The sequence below is a fragment of the Teleopsis dalmanni genome, chromosome 1 (assembly GCF_002237135.1).
Source record: "Teleopsis dalmanni isolate 2A chromosome 1, ASM223713v2, whole genome shotgun sequence".
NCBI lineage: Eukaryota > Metazoa > Arthropoda > Insecta > Diptera > Diopsidae > Teleopsis > Teleopsis dalmanni.
In genome coordinates this window covers 197624426-197644660 of record NC_051846.1, presented here as the reverse complement: position 1 = coordinate 197644660, position 20235 = coordinate 197624426, and the positions used below count along the sequence as shown (strand labels likewise).

The following is a 20235-nucleotide window of genomic DNA, read 5'->3' as shown; positions in this document are numbered from 1 at the left end:
ATTTAAATTTAAGTATTACAAAATAACAAAGACTAATGCTTTCACATTTCCTTGTAATGATTTATTTGTAGAATTTGTTTCAGACATTTTCTCCAACTATGTCCCTGATATCTTAGAGGGTAGTTCAATCTAATTGAATTTCAATTTCGTAAATACGTATACTAATCTTACTAAATTTCTATCAATATAAACTAAAAAATAAATACGATTAGAATAGTCAACTTGTTTTTAATTTAACCAATTTTGGATAATGAATTTTTTCTACTCATACTCTATAGGAACATTTAATCGATCTAAAGACCATTGGCTATATTTCCCATAAAAATATTAATAAAAGTCATTATAACATTTGTGTGATAATATTTATTTCTTTTCAGAATTTCTTATGTTGAACATTTAATTATATAGTATAGATATAGATATCAGTCAAATAATGGAGTAATAAACATGTTAATAGTTTATAGTTTTTAATATATAGTTGAGCTTTTTAGTAAGAGCATATTTGCTATTCCTATGAAGTTCAAAAGTATTACAGTGGGAATTCTGAAAATTTTTCAAGGTCCTCTAATGTTTGAATTAAGTGCTTTCTTCCACATTAACACTCTTATATATTCCTTAATTGGTTTCTTAGGCAATATGTAGTAAGTTTTTCACAGAGTTTATTCTATAAAAACAGTATCTGACAGAACAGAATTATCTCCTGTGAGTTTATTTAAACATCTTAAACAAAGCTGTAGATCAAAGCTTACAAATTATTTTCCGGCTTTTCATCTAATATGCATTCAAGGGATATTTTTTCTTGATACCAAAATAGCAAGTTTTATGGAAGAGAAACTCTAACGTTTCTGAAAATAAAATATAACAAGACTATGGCAACGTACTGAATTCGGCGTATGTTTTTTTTTTAAATATATTTGTGGGTTCTTTTTAACTTAAATCAAATATTCTTATTTAAATATTATTATTTCAAAAATATTTTACATGTTTTGAATTATATATTTTATATATTTTTAATGGAAATATTTTTATAATTTGTACCTAAAACCTTTGTCAGCCAAATAGACTCACAAATATGTCGCTGATGAATTGGTTAATGTGTGGTTAGTTTTAGCTCACAACATTGTTTTGAAATGATACATCACTGATGCTGATTAAAATTATTTTTGAATAAAAAAAAAATATACACACGTAATTATGTACATAGTATTAACGTATCTGCTTACAAATTCATCACAATTCAGCAGGATTGACCTCATAATTATTTGTTTTTAATATAATTTCGTTAAGGTTTGATAGGCCTATTCAAAGATAGAACAGGACTATACTTACTAGTCTAATGAGTCATAAAATATTTGAAGTCCTATAGTATTTCTAACTCATTAATCCATAACAATTCAGGCATGTGCAAGTAGGAAACTAATTTGCGCCGATATCATAATAATGATTTATGTATGACATCAATCAACAAAGTTGTAGACTTAAGCATTAATTAAATAATTCTCGAACAGAGGTTTCTATTTTAAGCTTAAGTGTGGTAATTTGGTAACATTATTTGAAATCATATTTTATATGGAGAGAAGGAAAATAGGGAAATAGGGAGTGGACCCTTACTGCCTCAGCAGCCAAGTCAAGGGCTACTTGGCCCATCTATTCCAAATATAGAACCTCTGACTTAATTCGTAGAAACAAATCTGAGGTGTCCAGGCTGAAGTGTCCAGGCTAATACCAGCTCTAAATCTACGAAAAATAAAAAACTCGAAAGAAGTCAAGATTGATCTCGGCGTATATCAAAACTTTGAAAACATCACACCAGAACAAGTTTTAACATAGAGTTAACAGGATTTTTTGGAAGTACATGTCTGAAGTTACTATCATTTCAAGAACTGAATAGTCTGCATTTAGGTATAATGTTTGAAATAATGAGTAAGTTTGCTATTTGATGCAAATGCTAAACTAAATCTTAAGCTTAAATTTCTGTTCAGATATCATTCAGAAAATCCAGAATCATCGATTGCTTATTTTGGAAAATATTCCACAGCAACTTATTCATACATCCAAATTATCAGATGATGTGGAGATTGTGTAGCTTTCCCAATATATAATAGCTCTGATCCAACCTATACATTAGGGCGCAAACGCAACTTTCATGGAAAATTGTGCATGTAGAATAAGAAACAAGTTTTATTAATATTTTTATTTATTTATTTATTTTTATTAAGTTCATATCAATTTTTGCATAAATTTATATTCATTATATATAAAAATGGTTAACAATTACAAGTTTATATTAGGACTGTTCCACGAGCTACTCGTAGTAACTTTGAGTAACACAGTGTATACACAAGTGGTTCCACCAGCAAATTTTCGAGTAAATGAGTTCATCTGAGAGAGCGTAACATCCCTGTCGAAATTTGAAAATGCTACACAGACTTTACTCGTACATTTTATTTTAAGTAAAATTTGTATGATGTGTGAATCAGCTGTTTTGGTTTGAATTTAAATTTTTGTATGGTTTATTTGCGTGGCACTGGTGTTCTCAACAGACTTTACATAAAGCTGTGCCATGAAAATCTGTGTAAAGAGCGTAATTTAGCACTTTAATTGTGTTACGCTCATTTTTTTGGACCCTTTTTGTTTTCTCGTTCTGTATTTTTCATAGTGTTATAAGTGAACAAAATATAAAATAGTGCAAAGTTGCATTCATAAAAAAAATTAATTGGAAATATCCACAATAAAATTGGGTCGTCAAAAATGTACCAGTTTTTGAACACGAGTACCAAACGAAAAAAAAAAAGTACCAATTTTGGTACTAAAGTACCATAAGTGGCAACCTAGGTTACGCTTTCAGTTTGTACTTTACTTGTAATTTACTCAAGTTTTACTATGAGTAGCTGGTGGAACAGACCTATTATGTGTATTATGTATGTGTTTTGACTAAATGCTTCAGACCATATAAGGAAAGTATATATAAATAAAAATGATATAATTTTTAAAACAAATAATTTCTTTAAATCTAAAAACAATATATATAAATATATAAATAAATAAAATATAAATAATAAATAATAAAATATATATAAATAAAAATTATATAATTTTTAAAACAAATAATTTCTTTAAATCTAAAAACAATACATGAATAACTTAATAATAATTTGACTTAGTCATATATGTATACAACATAACTTTTAAAGTTATTTTTGTATTTAAAAACGCTTGAGTAACGTATGACACCCTTATTATATATTAACATTTACTTTGTATATATTTATTTAATGTACACATTTTTGTTATAAGTTAAATATAGTAATATTATTTTATAAATAATATACATAATATATACATAATATATAAATATTTTAATTGTACAAAGAGCTCAATAGCAGAATCTGGTACTTGACTAAAGTTGTGGCTTATATTCTCTTAAAACTAAAATAGTTTTAGTCTTCACATTTATCAACAATAATATAGTACACTAATTAGAGTATAAAATAGTTAAAAAAATACATTAAATTATTCAACAACATTTTTTTTTATAACTTAATATAATAATAATAATTAAACAGTAATAAATTACTAAAATAATATGTTTTTCTATGTATACATTGACTTATACTATATTTTAAGGTTTTCGTGGGTGTGGTGTTTGTATTCGATTCCCATTATGTTTTTTTTTTGTTCTGTTACTATCTTTTAGGACAACAGACCCTACTTGCGTGTCCAATATTGCCAATAGAAATAACAGGATCAGAACCAATGTAAGTGAATATTTTATTAAAAGCATTTTCTATGTGTGTGTTTATGTATTTCGAGTCTTTTAAACGTTTCTATTGTTTCTGTATTGTATTTTATAATTATTTTACTTTTACAATATTTACAATATTAATGACGTGACAACAATTATTGTATCTCTTGTTCACAAATTCTTACGCTACGAGTTAGTATCACGTTTATCTTGAAGATATTAAAATATTTTGTCTACCGTTGTTTGATTTTTTTATCTTTCTCGTTCACTCGCTTATTTGTTTGTTTTATTTAACAAAAACTCAAAAATTTATTGTTATTAATATAATTTTATTTGAATATAAGATCTCACATTAGACGCTATTAAATATTTGTTTTTAGTTTATCAGTTATTGATGTTCTTATATTATTTGTTTCACAAAAAAAAAAACACTTGTGTTGTTTTTAATTGTCTCAACACTTTTAAATTATTTAATTAATTTTTTTACTTTGTTTTTTTAAATAATTCAATTCTCTTCGACTTCTGTGTATTAACTAAATTAAGTTTTAATTGTGAGAAAATTTTATAGCCGAAAACGTCCGTTCGATTCAACTGCGAATTTGCGAATGCCTCAAAACTGATATGTTCCCTAACCAGATTCGTTGACCAAGAAAAATGACTTAGCCCCTTTCTTACGGTACCGTCCTCACTCAACTTCATTCATTCGTGCTCACTTTATTTTGCAATCGAAATCCCAATATATAATGTAGAGCACAGAACCGCAACTGATGAGTGTTAACATTTCACGTATTTTAATATATTATGAACAAATTCATTTGCTTAGTCTTAACCGAAAATAAAGGAAAATATAAGTGAATTATACTTTTTTTAGTACGTAGTCTGCACTTTAGAGGAGTTGCAAGTGACTCTTTCCGTTACAACGACGTCAATACCTCAATAACCAAAACGTATTTAGTTTTATCCCATAGACAAAAATAAATATTGTAACTGACTATACTGACTATACTGACTCTAATAAATATTATATGGAAAAAATGCAGATAAAATCACATCTAGAAAATGAAACAGAAATATAAATTTACGAAAATCTAGAAATACTAGAAGTACTTATCTAGAAATACGAGTTCTGTTTGTTTATAAAAATTTTCATAAAAGGTATTAAGTGGATAGATAGATGCAGGTAGTCACAGCATTCATTATTTACGAAGCAATAGACTTAGTAGTGACACCATATTAACTACTTCCAATCGGGTACCTAATTACTGTGATGTAATAATTAATGTAAAAATTTATTGCATTGTGACATGATCCCACACCTAATCCAATTGTGCGCCTTCGTTAAACCATTTCATTCATGTCACAAATGGTGTTAATCTGTTGAAATACTATTCATTCATGTCACAAATGCTGTTAATCTGTTGAAATACTATGTAATCCCAATCAGATGCCTAACCAAACTATAAGCCTTCATTAAACTATTTTGTGGATGTCACGAATTGTACCAAGCACATTAAAATATTTCGTTGGTGGCATAATTAATGGTAACCTCGCAGAAGTCCTGTTTGCCACATAAGATATCTCATCCAACTGAAAATAACCTTATTGAACCATTGTTCTTTGCTGAATTGAAACAGAAACTCTACACATTTTGATCCCCGTCTTTGTATTGTTAGACTATATCTTATTTACGCTTATTTACAGAACACCCTATATATTATTAATATCAAATATGATGTATTGGGTAGTACGCATGTAAAGCATTGCGTCATTGATATATAATAATACGTTGATGTACTATTTTGAGTAATACTATTTAAATATAATGATGTCAGCTTCGTAGTATAGCATGATAGAAGCTGTAATTTGGTCAGGTACAATTTACATATGTTAATTAACATTTAATAAAACAGAACTTTAAGGTAATTAAATATCGCCGGTATAGTGACGCAGCTAATTTCTTTAAGGCGATAGTTTATTGTTAGTGAGCACAAGTTTAGCGCATAAAATTATTGACGTCTGAGACAATACTAAACGATGTTATTAGTAACAAGCAGTCAGATTATAAAGAATTGTTGTCAAAAGAATTCCTAAACTTTAAAAGCAGTTCGATTAAATTTAAATGACTTTTAAATAAATATCCTTTTACTGCTTTGCTAAGAATGTAGTTATATAGTTATAGTAGTTATATAAAATCACTGATGTTCAAGCAAAAGTCCCAACTCAATAGGCGAAGTTTACTTATTTTAAATTGTCACCTTACACATGAAATGTTATGGTTTATACATTATTATAATAAATAATGTAATATATAGTATTGGATAATATAATAATATAATAGTTTGAATGTTTCAAATTTCAAATTTCATATAGTTATATATTTCTTATATAAATTCTTTTTATAAATTGTAATTAATTGTACTTTTTTAAATGGTTAATTTTAACGGACAAGATATTTTAAAATAATAAATTTAAGTTACTGAATAATACAATATTTTAAGAAAGAATATGCACACTTAGTATATATACAATTATGCTATCATACCGCCTTAACTAACAGACGTCATATCATAACGTATCAATTCACAAATTTATTTACAATTCTGCTTGGTTTGGCCTGATAATAATGTTTTCATTCGATATAGGCACCTATATCGGATGAAAACAGGGATTACAACTACTAGTCCAATGAGTCATTAAGTGATTGAAGCCCTATAATGTTTCTGACTCATTAACGTTCAGATCAATTCAGACATGTGAAAGAAAAAAACTAATATGCATTTCTGGATAACTTGAACCCACAGAAGTCAAATTTGCGTCGATGTCACAGTAATAACTTTGGTATGACTTCAACCACTTAAATTGTTGACTTAAGTATCAACTAAGTCATTCTTAAACAGTTATTTACCATTTTAAGCTGGTAACTTGGTAACTTGGTAACAGTGTTTGAGTCATATAGTTTCTTTAATGTGAATTTATTTGTGATCCAAAATGAATTGAATAAAATGGTGATATCATTTTAATTTTATGAAAATCAACCGATTGAGTATGTCAAATCTCTATATCAAATATATTTAATAAAACAAGGAAAGAAAGATTGGATATGCTATGAGGATTTTTCAATTTCGGAGGTACTGGAAAGCTAACGGACGAAAGGATGTGTTGTATTTTGCAAACTGAAACAAAGCTCAATAAATCGAAATGTTAAGTAGCTGTTTCGTGAGTAGGATTCATTTAGGTTTACTTTTTAAACCATAAAATGGTTAAATAATTAACATAAACACTCTTTGTAATAGATTTTCATGCCGAGAGGATGCCACATGTAAGCTTAAATCTCAATAGATATTTTTGACTTAGTTCATTTTAGCGGTGGCTTACAAACATATTTATGATGATTATATATCACCACTTCTATACCCACTTCTCTCACTGGAATTATAAGTGGAATTAACTATATGGAATAAAAACTATTTATATATTATTAGAAAAAATTATTATTATTAAAATAAATTAATATTTTTTTCATCATTTTATTATTTTAGTTAAGTTTATAACATGGCTCAATAATATTTAATTTTTTGTCCGGTATTTGAGACAATTTCATCTACTCCTACAAAATAGTTTAATAGTGTCTTAATAATGTCTGTCAAGTCAATCATTTAATTAATTACTTCATTTTTATATATTATATGATTATTTGTTGATTTCAATTTCGTTTGTCATCGGCGATTCACTCGTATGTTCCACAACCCTAGTTGTTTGGCTCACAACATGAACTGCACCCGGTCCACTTCCAGTACCGCCTAATAAACCATTAAACAATGAAACTGCACCATTATTACCAGCATCATTATTGCCAATCAGCCTATCTACAAAGTCGTTTAATGTACCTATAAAACCGTCACTAATACGTTTTACTGATACTTCTAAACGTTTTGTCTCTTTGCCAATTTCCTCCATCCACGGTTTGGTTTTCTCTATGGTTTTCTGTATAGTTTGGAAGAATTGTTTGACCTCACTGAACTCATCGGTAGTTACCACCTCAGGTGCTTTTGTACTTGTATCTGATTCTGCTTTGGTTGTAGATACTTCAGAAACATTTTTATTATCACTTGATGGATTCTCATTTGCTTTTGTGTCGTTGATAGTTTGAGTTGAGTCATCCTTACAATTAATGGCAGCTGCTTTTGTATAAAAGTTTTCGAAATCTCCGACAATTGCAAGACAAAATAAAACCGCAAATAAAATTTTCAAAAATTTCATCTTAATTTTTTGTTTTTGTTTGCTTTTTTAACTCGTTTAAGCGATTTTCTTCTTGCGATACTCTCACTCAAATATTGTTAACAAACGTTTGGTCTTTTACGTATGAAGTTGAAATGTTAACTGATTCTCGCACAGCAACATCGCAAGGAGTTGGGTCGAATTTCTCCGCATCGAACGCTTCTTTCTTTTATGTTATTGTCATCGTCTTCAGCGTCATCATCGCCATCATCGCCATCATCGCAATCATCGTCGCTATCTAGCGTAGCAGTGCCGTAAACAGCTTTGCCATCAACAACCTGGCCAAGAGCAATATGTGTTAATGATTTATGTTGCAGGCATGATTCTTTAACCATTTAAGGGCATGACAATGCACTGTGCCAAACTCATGAAACTTGTATTTAACAACTTTTTTCCTCTTCTCGTTATATTAAACTCGCTCGCGTTATTCTTCTTCTTTCTGGTAGTTTAAAGTGGAATAGTTCTTTGGTGAAGAACTCGTGTGTCATTTCTTTTCTACACTGATTTTACCTCATTTGCAATACTAAAGCTTGTCTTTGTATTTACATTCCGCTCTGACTGTCTCTCGTCTTTACTCTTCACAATCTCATAAAACAAACATAAAGAATTATATATTTGGCTTGACATAGTTTTGAGCTTCATGTGAATACATAAGCAGACACGTTTCTAATTAATTTTATAAATTTTAAATACTTTCTATTAACTTTGTTTAGGGTAAACATTCCCCAGATGAATTTCAAGATCTTTCGTTTATTTAAAATGCTTTTAAGACTGAACAAATGTTAAGACTCAGAACCAGTTTGAGTTTCGAAGAGTACAGAAGTATTTATAATATGCGAAAATATAGAAATATTTGTTCTAAATTTCCAATCACTTTGAGAACCTTTAAAAAAAATTTTGATATTTGCAATGAATTCACAAATTAAAAAACATCCGAAAACTGCATTCTAAAATCAAAACTTAAGATTATCGAATTAAATTTATATTTATATTTATATAAAATATTTTAAAAGCTCAATATATTGTGTTTATAAAATATAATAATACTTAATATAAAATTATATTAAGATTGAATAAAGTAAAGAGTCAAACCCCCTTTTAGCTTTGAAACTTCAACCGGTATTAAAAATAAGCCTAAATTTCTGAATTTGATTTAAATTTAATATTGTTATTATTATGAGATAGCGTTGATCAAGCAATCAAGATGTGTATGACCCAAAGCAATTCCTAGAAATGGATCCGCGTCATGTAATTCTTCCTGGAAAGGGGAGTTTCTCAGCGGGTCAACGAGTATCGTGAAACTCACACTATCCACAGAAAGTTGATATGGGTTGCTATGGGTATGGGTAGACATTTTTTGTTCTCCAACCTCAAAACAAAAAAAAACAACTTTATAAGGAAGTTCGAAATATACATATACATATATTTATTTTTAATCGATTCTAATTTATACCTATATAAAATAATATAAATTTAAGGTCGAATGATACCTCTACTGATATTTCGTGTGACTTTGATCTAAGGCAGTGGAAAATTACTGGACTTAGAACCCCATCTGATGTTGAGATGACATTTCGGTCCTCACTTCTCAGCGGGCGTAGTGCCCACTGTTCAATTAGAATCGATAAGCAATGCAAAAATTAAGCCACGATAGCTATGCTCTGCTCAGCTGATAGACATCTTTTGCTTTGTAATTTTCCATGTTAGACTGAATGAGCTTGGCATAGTTTTGATTTATTTTAATGACATACTTCAATTGATCCAGAAAACCTGGTGAACTTTTTATCAAAAAATAGTCCAGAAAATTACTTTCGAACTTTTTCGACTGAATATCTGAACCACTTGCTATTAAGCATGCCAGAATAACTCTTTTGCAAGCCTATTTTAAGTAATCTCTTACTGCGCTAAACAGAAACAGAGACAGGCAACTGTATCTGGGTAGTGAGAATAGAATGAGATGAACTCAATATAATAGTGTCAAATGCATGATAAATGGAATAAAATCATATAAATAACCCCAGTGCAATGCTTAGCACTATTGAGAATGGTGATTTGTATCTAAATATTCTGATTTGTTTATTTGTTTAATTTTTTTTTTGTTATTCAACTAATGTGTAAAATTTGTAAAGTTTGTTTTTCCAAAACAGTTTTTTTCATTAAATAAACCCTATTCATTATAGTTATTAAAATATTTTTAACTCAATCAAAAAAAATTGATTGATTTAAATTTAAAATGAGGTTTTAAACACTATTGCGAGTGTTTTGACGGCGTTCAGAAAAGATGTTCGAGTGACCGATAACTAATTATTAAGCCTCAGTTTATAAGTAATTGTGGTTTTGCCAGTAATTTGTTAAGTAAACTATATTCTCCCCATCAATTAATTGCTATCAATTAAGCAATTGTATTATTTTTGAATTATTCGTTATTATTTTTGAATTAAAAATAATGTACATCCGAGATATAGCAAGAGAGAGAGGCAATTATGTATTTACTTAATAATTCATATTATTATGTTATTCCTCTCAAGAAAAGCTTTAACGACAATTTCTCGTTGAATTAAAATTTCTACAATGATTTAATCAAAATAGTATTTTTTTACAGAAATCAATTTTATTTTCACACTTGCCGAAATCCTACCTACGCCACTCGTTTGTCTGAATTTTAAGGTTTAGTAAGCCATTAAGGTTAATCAGGAGGTTACTCATCATAATTCCACGTACTGATGTAATTAATAATACAACTTATGTGAAAATGTTTTAATTTCAAAATTTCTTTGTTCTTATCATCACAAATTTATTGTTATAAATAAAAAAAGAATTTACATAAAAATGCAAAACAAATATGACACTTCAACTGTATATACTATGTATGGAACATTGTTTGATATTTCACTAAATTAATTTTATTTTCGTAGTTTACTACATTTGCCCAAGGCATCTAATATATGGCCATGTCCGCACTCTTGTTCTGCTTTTTCAACATCAGGATTTATGATCTCAACATGTTCAAATACGTCGTATTTTAAATTTTCAACATTTGATTGCTCTGAGACTTTTTCTGTGTAATCACTAAGTTTTGTCTTGATATCTGCACCAAAGTCTTTAGCCTTCTCAGTTAGTTTTTTAGCGCCTTCTTTAATTTCTCGACCCCATTTCTTTGCCTGCTCTTTCACTTTGGTGGCACCTTTCTTGATTTGACAACCGATGTTTTTAAAAAAATCACGTACTTCGTGTTCATTGGGGATTGTCGTCTCGCTACTTGTTATCTTAGGTCCAATATCAGCAATATCCGATAGAGAAGGTATGATTTTCTCATCACAATCCAAGAAATCTGCTCGTACATTAACTGTAGCGATGGCCAATAGTAGAGTAACAAACAAAAAGGATAATTTCATATTTAGGATCTTAAATGATTTTTCTTTTCTCCTCTGGACAATATTTGAACTGTTCTCGCGCAAAATATCAACTAAATATAAATCGACTCGATTGCGAACTTATGACTGAAATTGTACACTTCAGATAATTGACAACATTTGTATTTATTCAATCAAGAAAATTATTCTTTGTGCTACAATTTGTTGAATTCAATTCTTTTTTTTTCATTTTACATAAATTATAAACTACATCTTGCACTGAGCATATTGGTTCTTATTGCAGTTAAAATCAGATAGAGATAAAAGTGCTCCAAAAACACAAAAAAATCAACCTTTGTGAGATAATATGAATTAGATGTTCATGTGCACATGTATATATGTACAGCAATTTTTAATAAAACCAATTAGAAACATATGATCACACATTTTATTTGAAGCTAAAAGCCAAATCTCATATAAAATTATGTATTCAATTGCTATAAAAAGTTTTATTAAACCTATGTCTTCTTAATGATAATTAACTTAAGTTAATGACTACAAGATATATATATGCAACCAGGTTTCTAAGAAAATAGTGTAAATGTAGAAGATAATTTCTTGGACCAAAGAACATAAACAATTATGTGAGTGAGATACATTTTACAGAATGAGTTTTAGTTGTTTTGCGTGGTTATTTCCTGTATAGGCTTATTGACCACGGTGTTCCAAATATACGAACTCAGATAATGCACCAACAAATCCCCCATTGAAGTTTGATATTTAGCCCATCTGAAACACTGCAGTTTCTTTGGACATAGCACCCTGTTGAAAAAAAGCAAATATATAGCAATTGTAGGTATACAGAAATCTATCTAAACCACTGCCTTTTTGGGACATAGCACCCGCTTGAAAAAACGCGACTCACATCGAGTGAAATCATATACATCAACATTGCTTCTGCGTAACTTTGGATGTTAACCACAGCTACCAGGACGTTCTTGTAAGAAGCCAAACACAGTGTCAAGTACAATTTAAACTATGATCACCTGGATCTCATGGTACCAAAAACTCTCGTTTGGTCAGGTATCGCAATTAAAAGCTATTAATTATACTCCACAACAATTCATATTCGTATCTAATGAATTTAAGTCGCCCCCTTACGATAGGCGAAGCGCCCGAAGTGTAAGTCGCCCGAAACGGAAAATATTTACGGTGATATAGGATATCAAAAAGGATCCACACTGTTAACGGAAACAGCTTAAGTTGTATATTTGCCTCAGATCCAATAAGCAACATTTGCGTATTTATACTATAAATCGCAAAGAAACATATCAATGCATATGTAATATCTTAAATGGGATTAAAAAAAAGCAAAAAAAAAAATAATTTCTGAATAGTATCACAGAAGTAATTCTTTCTGTCTAAAATAAATGTTTTAATAATATCTCGAGTTAATAAAAAGTAAAAGTGCTCAAGTGCACTGACTTAAATAGAAATAAATAAATAAATACTTTGCCTAATAGTTTTGGACTCAAATGGGTGCAATGAATTTGTTTACTACAATCTATTATATCCTAACTGAAATTAGAAAAAGAATAGAACAAAAAATAATTTGTGAAAGACATTTTTATCCTCCTTAATAGATACTTAAGTTAATAAAAATAACCTAAAATTACGAGTCTACAGATAAATTGAAATAGTCAATAGATATTTATATCTAATATCTGCACGACCTATTGATGGTTTGTGATATACCATATTTTATTTTAAAAAAAGAGGTTTGTTATGTTATTCATTACCTTTGGTGCATAATTTATATATTATACATTATTATATATTATATGTATATATTATTGATGGTTTGTGAAATATTTTATTTTAAAAAAATGTTTTTAAAATACATTATCAAGATAGCAGTGACTTATGTTATTCAAACTAACATGAGCCCATTTCACACTGGCCGCCTAACACCTATCCATCGTCCAGCTATATATTTGTAATTGACTAAAGTAGCTTATTGCCCCTTTTGTACTAACCAACAAAAACTGGTCCAGCACTGAAATACTATTGTCAATTGCTACCGTAAAATCCAGCTTCCAGATGAAAAGTCTCTTTTTTTTGCTTTTTTCAGTGCTGTAATGACCACAAATGTACATACAACGAATGCATTTGTAGTTCGTTATGACCGGTTAATCCTATAAAATCTCAAATCTGCTGACTTTAAGAATTTATGACGTTTTGGTATTTACGTTGTATGCTTGACAGAACATTCGCAAGTACTTCTCGTGCTGAGACAGCACCGTTTCCCATATAATTCAATTTAAACCGAATGACTAAGTCTTACAATATTTGATTGGGAAGATTGAGTGCATACGTATATAGCTAACCTGTTATAATTCCATATCACAGAATACTTAGCTCAGTTTGAATTTAATCTGTTGATCTATTGTAATTTGAACACTAATAAAACCAAATGTTTTTCTTCTCTAAACTACTAGTAGCTTTGCTACTTAAAGATAAATGTTTTTCTCAGAAATAGACGCGAAGAAATTTGCTAAGCAGGAAATTTATTACCGTACGCAAGTGTTCAGATAATTTTTTGTGTGTAAATCGGTTTCAATAAAATAAGTGCAAAACAAAAATATTATATTTTATTTATATTTACAGTATTATTATTAAAACTCACATATATATTTAAATAAACTGAATCTGAATCTTTTAATGAAGGCAATGACATTTATTTTGGTTTCCTTGTAAATGTTTACAACGAACGTAAATAAATGACGTATAAAAATACTCTTAATTTTATAAACTTGAACTTTCTTTTATTTAAATAAAAATTAAATAAAATCTTTTTTAAACATATACACATTTAATTAAATAAAAATTAATCAAATATCAAAAACACTTGACATACGTTCTTAATCTGTGGTTGCAGGTGAAATGCCATACCAATCAATTTTCTTAACCCAATTACTTAACAAAATAAACTTTAGAGAATTAGACTTTAGACTATTAATATCTTAATGTTTTCATTGTTTCTATTCAAAAGCCATCTAATATCATCAATATTAGTTTCTAATATCCATAAATTTTCTTACTTGAATCCTTAATAATATTAACGACAGTATGATTACCATTATCTGTGCTATTATTATTCCTCAAGTAATTATTATACTCATCGTTTGTAATAAAACTTGTTATTAAGTCATGGTCTCATTTTATCTCGTAATTTTTGTTAAGATGATTCATTTATTTTATTTCGATCGCTTGGTATTTTACACAAAGATTGAAATCCAATAAAAATCGCACTTATACTGCGATTGTCGTACTTAGTTAGATGCTCCACTTAAGTATGCACTCAACTTAAGTGGAGTTGAGATTTATGGAGCTGTGGCAGTTTCAGACATTGATTAGGGTTTCATTTACCACTCTTAGATTTTGGTTGTTGTAGGCCAAATTATGGACTCTATCATCGGAAGCATGGTGATGATAGTTGCTAGAAAAGGAATGAAAGGCATAGGTCTGGATGCTGATAGATTATTCAATATTTAAAAATTGGACCTGAAGATGTTTTTTTTACGAATTGTTTGTTAAAATAATTATTATGAAAGTTTAATTCGATGTTAGAGATACATTTCTAGATTGCAATAACGACCGGGTCTATGTCCTCGATCCGCATGTCGACCTTGACAACCAAGTGTCAGTCAGCACCCCCAAAGGAATTCTACAATCATATCTCGGCGGGATACTTTAACAACATACACCTGACTGTTGATATGAGTTGGTTGATAGGAGTATGTTTTTCTATTTTATCACATTGATGGAGATATTCTTTCTTATAATAATTAAAAATGTCTGAAAAAGACTCAGTGTCATCTAAAAATAGAAATACAATTTTTTATCCAAATATGTCAGCTGAAGGATTATATATAAGTACTGGTATAAAAATCATTTATCAGAACAACATATATATCTTTTAACATTTAATAAAATTCAGTTATGATACTGATTATTTTTTTATGTAGTAAAAATTGTATTTATTGAATTTTAATAAAAAAAACGTATAAGCAAAACATATCTTGTAATCTGTTTTATTTTGGAAATCATATTTGGAACTAAAACATATAACGTATATACCTATATGAGGTATTAACTTTATGCCATCAAAAGCTTAAAACTTATTTTATTTATTTTATTTTATTGATTTTATTTAGAATTCATCATCATTTGATAGCACATTATATTCATCATCTTTATATATTTCGTTATCTTCATTATTTTCCTCAATTATATCGTTATCAACATCATTATCGACATTTTCTGCGTCATTATTATTTATTGTTTCAGTATCGTTGTCTTTATAATCTTTATTAAAATCTGTGAGATATTCATCGTTCTCATTATTATCATTCACTTCATTTTCAACATCAATCTCAGTATCATTATTATGAGGACTCTCTATAGTTTCGTTATTTTGATTCTCCCGCGAAACCGGTATATCTGGTAAAAATGGCAAATCTTCATCAGTTGTGGTGCTTACAGTTTCCCTTGAATCCACACTTCTTAAAGTTGTAGATGTTGTTATAGTTGTTGAAATTTCGCTTGGGGTTGAAGTAATACTTGTGGACATGGTTGATGTTTCTGGAGCTATGGTAGATGTTGTTGATATTGTTGTCACTAAAACCCCCGGAGATGTCGAAGTTATAAATTCTGTATCTGGTTCTGTGGAAGTAGTTTTTGGTTGGTAAGTTGTTGTTGATGTTATAAAGATTGGTTGGAGAGTTGTAGTTTTTGGTTCTTCATTTGGTGATAATTCTTTACCTAAAAACGGTTTTTGTTATTGATATATAAAATGAAAAGAATATAAAATAAATGTTCAAATACTAAACGTAAGCTTATAATTTGGAACTACAAAAGATATTGTATTGTAGCTACTGTAATTAAAATTAAGAAGTTGTGAGACTATTACGAACACTCCACGCTAATGGTGTTTCATTCTTTTTACTTGTATTTTTCTTTAAATTGGATGAGGGATTTACTATAACTTTTTGAAATATACACAAACTTGATAAGATCCATTAGATTATGGGGCTAAGTTAGTAATAAATAACACTGATATGTTTTTTTATGTTAATCCGCATAATAAGAAAATTTTTATTCATTCTTATATTAAACATTTTTAATATCTTTTTGAATAAATGGAGTTTTAATATAACTGTTTGAAATTTTTTTTTTGTTTTTTAAAGTAAAAAGTTTAAAAGTTCATTTTGCTCTTTAATGAAATTAAATTCATTGCTACTTACAATCATCCCAATATGGTTCGAAATCGCAACGTATCATTTTTTCCATCTCCTCATCAGTTACCTCATGATTATTTTTTTTATTTGGTTTTTGTGGTTTTAGGGTTGGCTTCGGTGATTGTACAAATTCTTCACCTTCAATAATTGTAAATTTTTTTTATGTTTATAAAAATACTATAATATTATAGTTAATATTATTTTTCTATTTTTGAAACTTACACCCTTCTAACCAAGGCTCAAAGTCACACGCTATGATCTTGTCAATGTCGTCATTATTAAAATATGGTTTGGGTGGCTTGTTGCGTGTATAGAAAATTTCCATTAAATTGTCCATGTACTCATCATCTCCATAAGTTGTTGGCCGACGATGCACAAGACGCCGGTAAAGAACTGGTTTCTGTTTTCTTCCATTTTTATTTCCGACTTCATCTACTGGAGCACACCAATTTTCTATGATGATACACAAAAACACTAGCGAAATCAAAAATATATTAAACCTCATATTAGTTGCGCACTTTGTGAATGAATTTTTTATACTAAATTGACTAAAATTAAAGTGAAATACATATTAATAGATAGACTATTCTTTAATAACAATTATTAATTTGATAACCTCAGAGTCAACGATTGTCATTTTCTGAATTTTTCGACATTCAAATTTTAGATGCATAATTTCAGGATTAATTTATCTTTTGAGTGTTTGACAAATTCAATTTATTTTGTTGTTGAAGAATCCGACACATGTTTGCGCTACATACAATAACATTATCTCATTGTTGATTTGTTTATTTTCACTACTTGAGGCAATTAATATATTTTTAAATAATTATGCATTATAAAAGATTAAGTATGTTCATATACCAAATCCATTGATATATTTAATAATTTCTTAATATTTTAATTCGTATATAGGGTGTCTTATGGCAATGCGATTCCTCATTGTGTTTCAAACAACGTGAAAAATGGAATGTGAGGTGGGGAAGAAGTGCTGGTATCAATATTTGCAGAGATACAAGATGTCTAAAATCCTCAATACCAATATACAACTTATATATACATATATAAATATGTTCGGATATATAAATATACATATATAGGTATATAATATATAATAAAATATAATATACAAATTATACACCACATTTAATGGGTTGCAGAAGTATAAAAAAGAGTAAAATACTTAAAAATTATCAACTATATATGTCATTGAAAAAGTAAATGACTTGGGTCCTCTCATAACAAACACCACTATAAGTTTAAATGTAGTTAAACTTCCTATTACAATTAAGGTATCGATAACTACAAAACTAAAAAAAATATATAATAAAGAAAAATCTATGAATATAGTTTCAAAGCTTGTTAATTGAATAGCTATCTATACAACCAAAAATCTTTAATAATTAGCAAATATTTAGACAGACCAAAATCTTTATATTGTGGCTATAACGAATACTCTTAGAAAATTTATGGATACCCAAAACTATAGTAAATACAAAAATATATCTAATGTATATCTGACTTACTTCGGTCTCTTACTTCGGCGGCATAATCTAATCCCCTATTCAATGAGTGAATTAGATGCATCCTTTCTTCTTTTATGAAAATATGATTGACAAAATGCATTACTCAGCGCAAAATTTACAATTATAATATAACACCTACTACCCTCTGTCAGGAGCAAAGGACTGGAAGGAAAAGAGTGAATTTTTATGTAAACTCTTCTTTTGAAATTGCAACTACAAAACTTTCGAGAGTGTACTTATATCTATGTTCTCATAATGACTGTTGTATCTTTCATGCAGAAGTTTCCAGATAGTTTTTATAGGCTAACAGTTTTAAGAGCAGATATTAAAACCGACCAATAAGTGATCATTGTTGTTTTTCATAATATCGTAAAAGCAAAAATACTGATATATGCACATCTTGATCTCAATCTACTGACGATGATAAAAGCAATTATAAAAGAAGTATAAGCAAATTTGAAAGAGTTCAACTTTAGAAGGTACATGCCCAGCACGTAAGTTTCTTAAAAGATCAGACCTCAATAGATGTTTGTAATAAAGGAAATTGGGTGATCTTTTTGGACTGCAATTAAAATTAAAAACATTTATTATATTTATCTTTTTCATTCATATTGATTAAAATCTCATCCCAAATCCCTTGCATCCCAAGTTTATATTTTTAGAAATCAAAGCTTCTTAAAATCAGGCCTCAATAGATGTTTGTAATAAAGGAAATTGTGTGATCTTTTTGGACTGCAATTAAAATTAAAAACATTTATTATATTTATCTTTTTCATTCATATTGATTAAAATCTCATCCCAAATCCCTTGCATCCCAAGTTTATATTTTTAGAAATCAAAGCTTCTTAAAAGATCAGGCCTCAATAGATGTTTGTAATAAAGGAAATTGTGTGATCTTTTTGGACTGCAATTAAAATTAAAAACATTTATTATATTTATCTTTTTCATTCATATTGATTAAAATCTCATCCCAAATCCCTAGTATCCCAAGTCTATATTTTTAGGAATCAAATATAATTAGTTATTATAAATTAAAAAGCATCGCAATTCCCCCTATAACACGATAGATTAGTTCCGTGTTATAGAAAACACCTTGTACGAGAATGTAATATAGGGAAGATACGTGTTATACAAGGGACATGAAATCGCGTAAATGAAAACGTGTGGTAAAAGTATCGTGTTATAGGTGGAATTACTGTATTATGTTATTGTCTACATCAATATTAATATAGCTATTGACGGCGATTAGGTAAAAAAGAATAAATTACTTGCTATATACAATACTTAGGTTAGATAGTTATAATAGATTTTATAATATTTTATAAAATCATGATAATTGATATTAAAGACGATTTAAAAAAAAATTTTTTTTATAACCATTTTCTACTCTAAATGTCGAGACCATTTTTGAACTGAAAAATAATACCATCCGCAAATTATCTGCAACGTAAGGAAATATGACGACTTACTCATTGATAAATGGAAAAGGTAAGCTAGTTTCTTTTTTAAACAAATATTGAAATAAATTCTATACATGAAAATATTTGAAATACATTTGAAATTATTAATCAATTGAGATTAGACATTATGTTTTCTTTGGCATGGATTGACCGCGCTGCTTCGTGCGGCAACCAAAAACATAAAAGTTCAGGCGAAACACATGAAAACATATGTTTTTCTCGTAAGACAAAACTAGATACAACTGCAGATACTGTGAGAGCAGACAATCACTCTGAGATATTTCACTTAGCAAATCTGGTGAGGTATGCGATACGCGATATGCCAGAGAACTCAGGCAGTTGAAAATTTCTGTTGGTCGTCGTCGGAGGCGAAATATTCGCGCTGTGGAAAGTGTCACGTAATTCAGTTGTTGTTATTATTTTAGTATTGATATTTGTATCTTATAAACAATTTTAATGTGTGTGAATCAAAAACAAAACCAAAATATATTTGCAGAAAATATATTGAAAAAGAATTTCGAAGAATTTTAAATAATTCAAACGATAAAAAATTTATACATAGTATATATGTTG

At 28.7% G+C, this 20235-nt stretch overlaps 4 protein-coding genes across 4 annotated transcripts in view; all 4 read right to left on the bottom strand.

Moving 5' to 3' along the window:
• LOC119667029 (cell wall protein DAN4-like) overlaps nucleotides 1-20235 on the bottom strand; it is a 299435-nt gene that overhangs the window by 201602 nt on the left and 77598 nt on the right. The window lies entirely within an intron of this gene.
• On the bottom strand, nucleotides 7418-8147 carry LOC119671162. Its single transcript, XM_038081698.1, has one exon. The coding sequence runs from the start codon at nucleotides 8003-8005 to the stop codon at nucleotides 7436-7438; it is 570 nt and encodes a 189-aa protein (XP_037937626.1). The 5' UTR covers nucleotides 8006-8147; the 3' UTR covers nucleotides 7418-7435.
• On the bottom strand, nucleotides 10799-11521 carry LOC119671163. Its single transcript, XM_038081699.1, has one exon. It carries the CDS (start codon nucleotides 11416-11418, stop codon nucleotides 10927-10929), a length of 492 nt encoding a protein of 163 aa, XP_037937627.1. The 5' UTR covers nucleotides 11419-11521; the 3' UTR covers nucleotides 10799-10926.
• On the bottom strand, nucleotides 15488-17201 carry LOC119671159 (myb-like protein P). Its single transcript, XM_038081694.1, has 3 exons — nucleotides 16899-17201; nucleotides 16683-16814; nucleotides 15488-16200 (listed from the first exon to the last, which is right to left on the bottom strand). The coding sequence occupies exons 1-3, from the start codon at nucleotides 17179-17181 to the stop codon at nucleotides 15590-15592; spliced, it is 1026 nt and encodes a 341-aa protein (XP_037937622.1). The 5' UTR covers nucleotides 17182-17201; the 3' UTR covers nucleotides 15488-15589.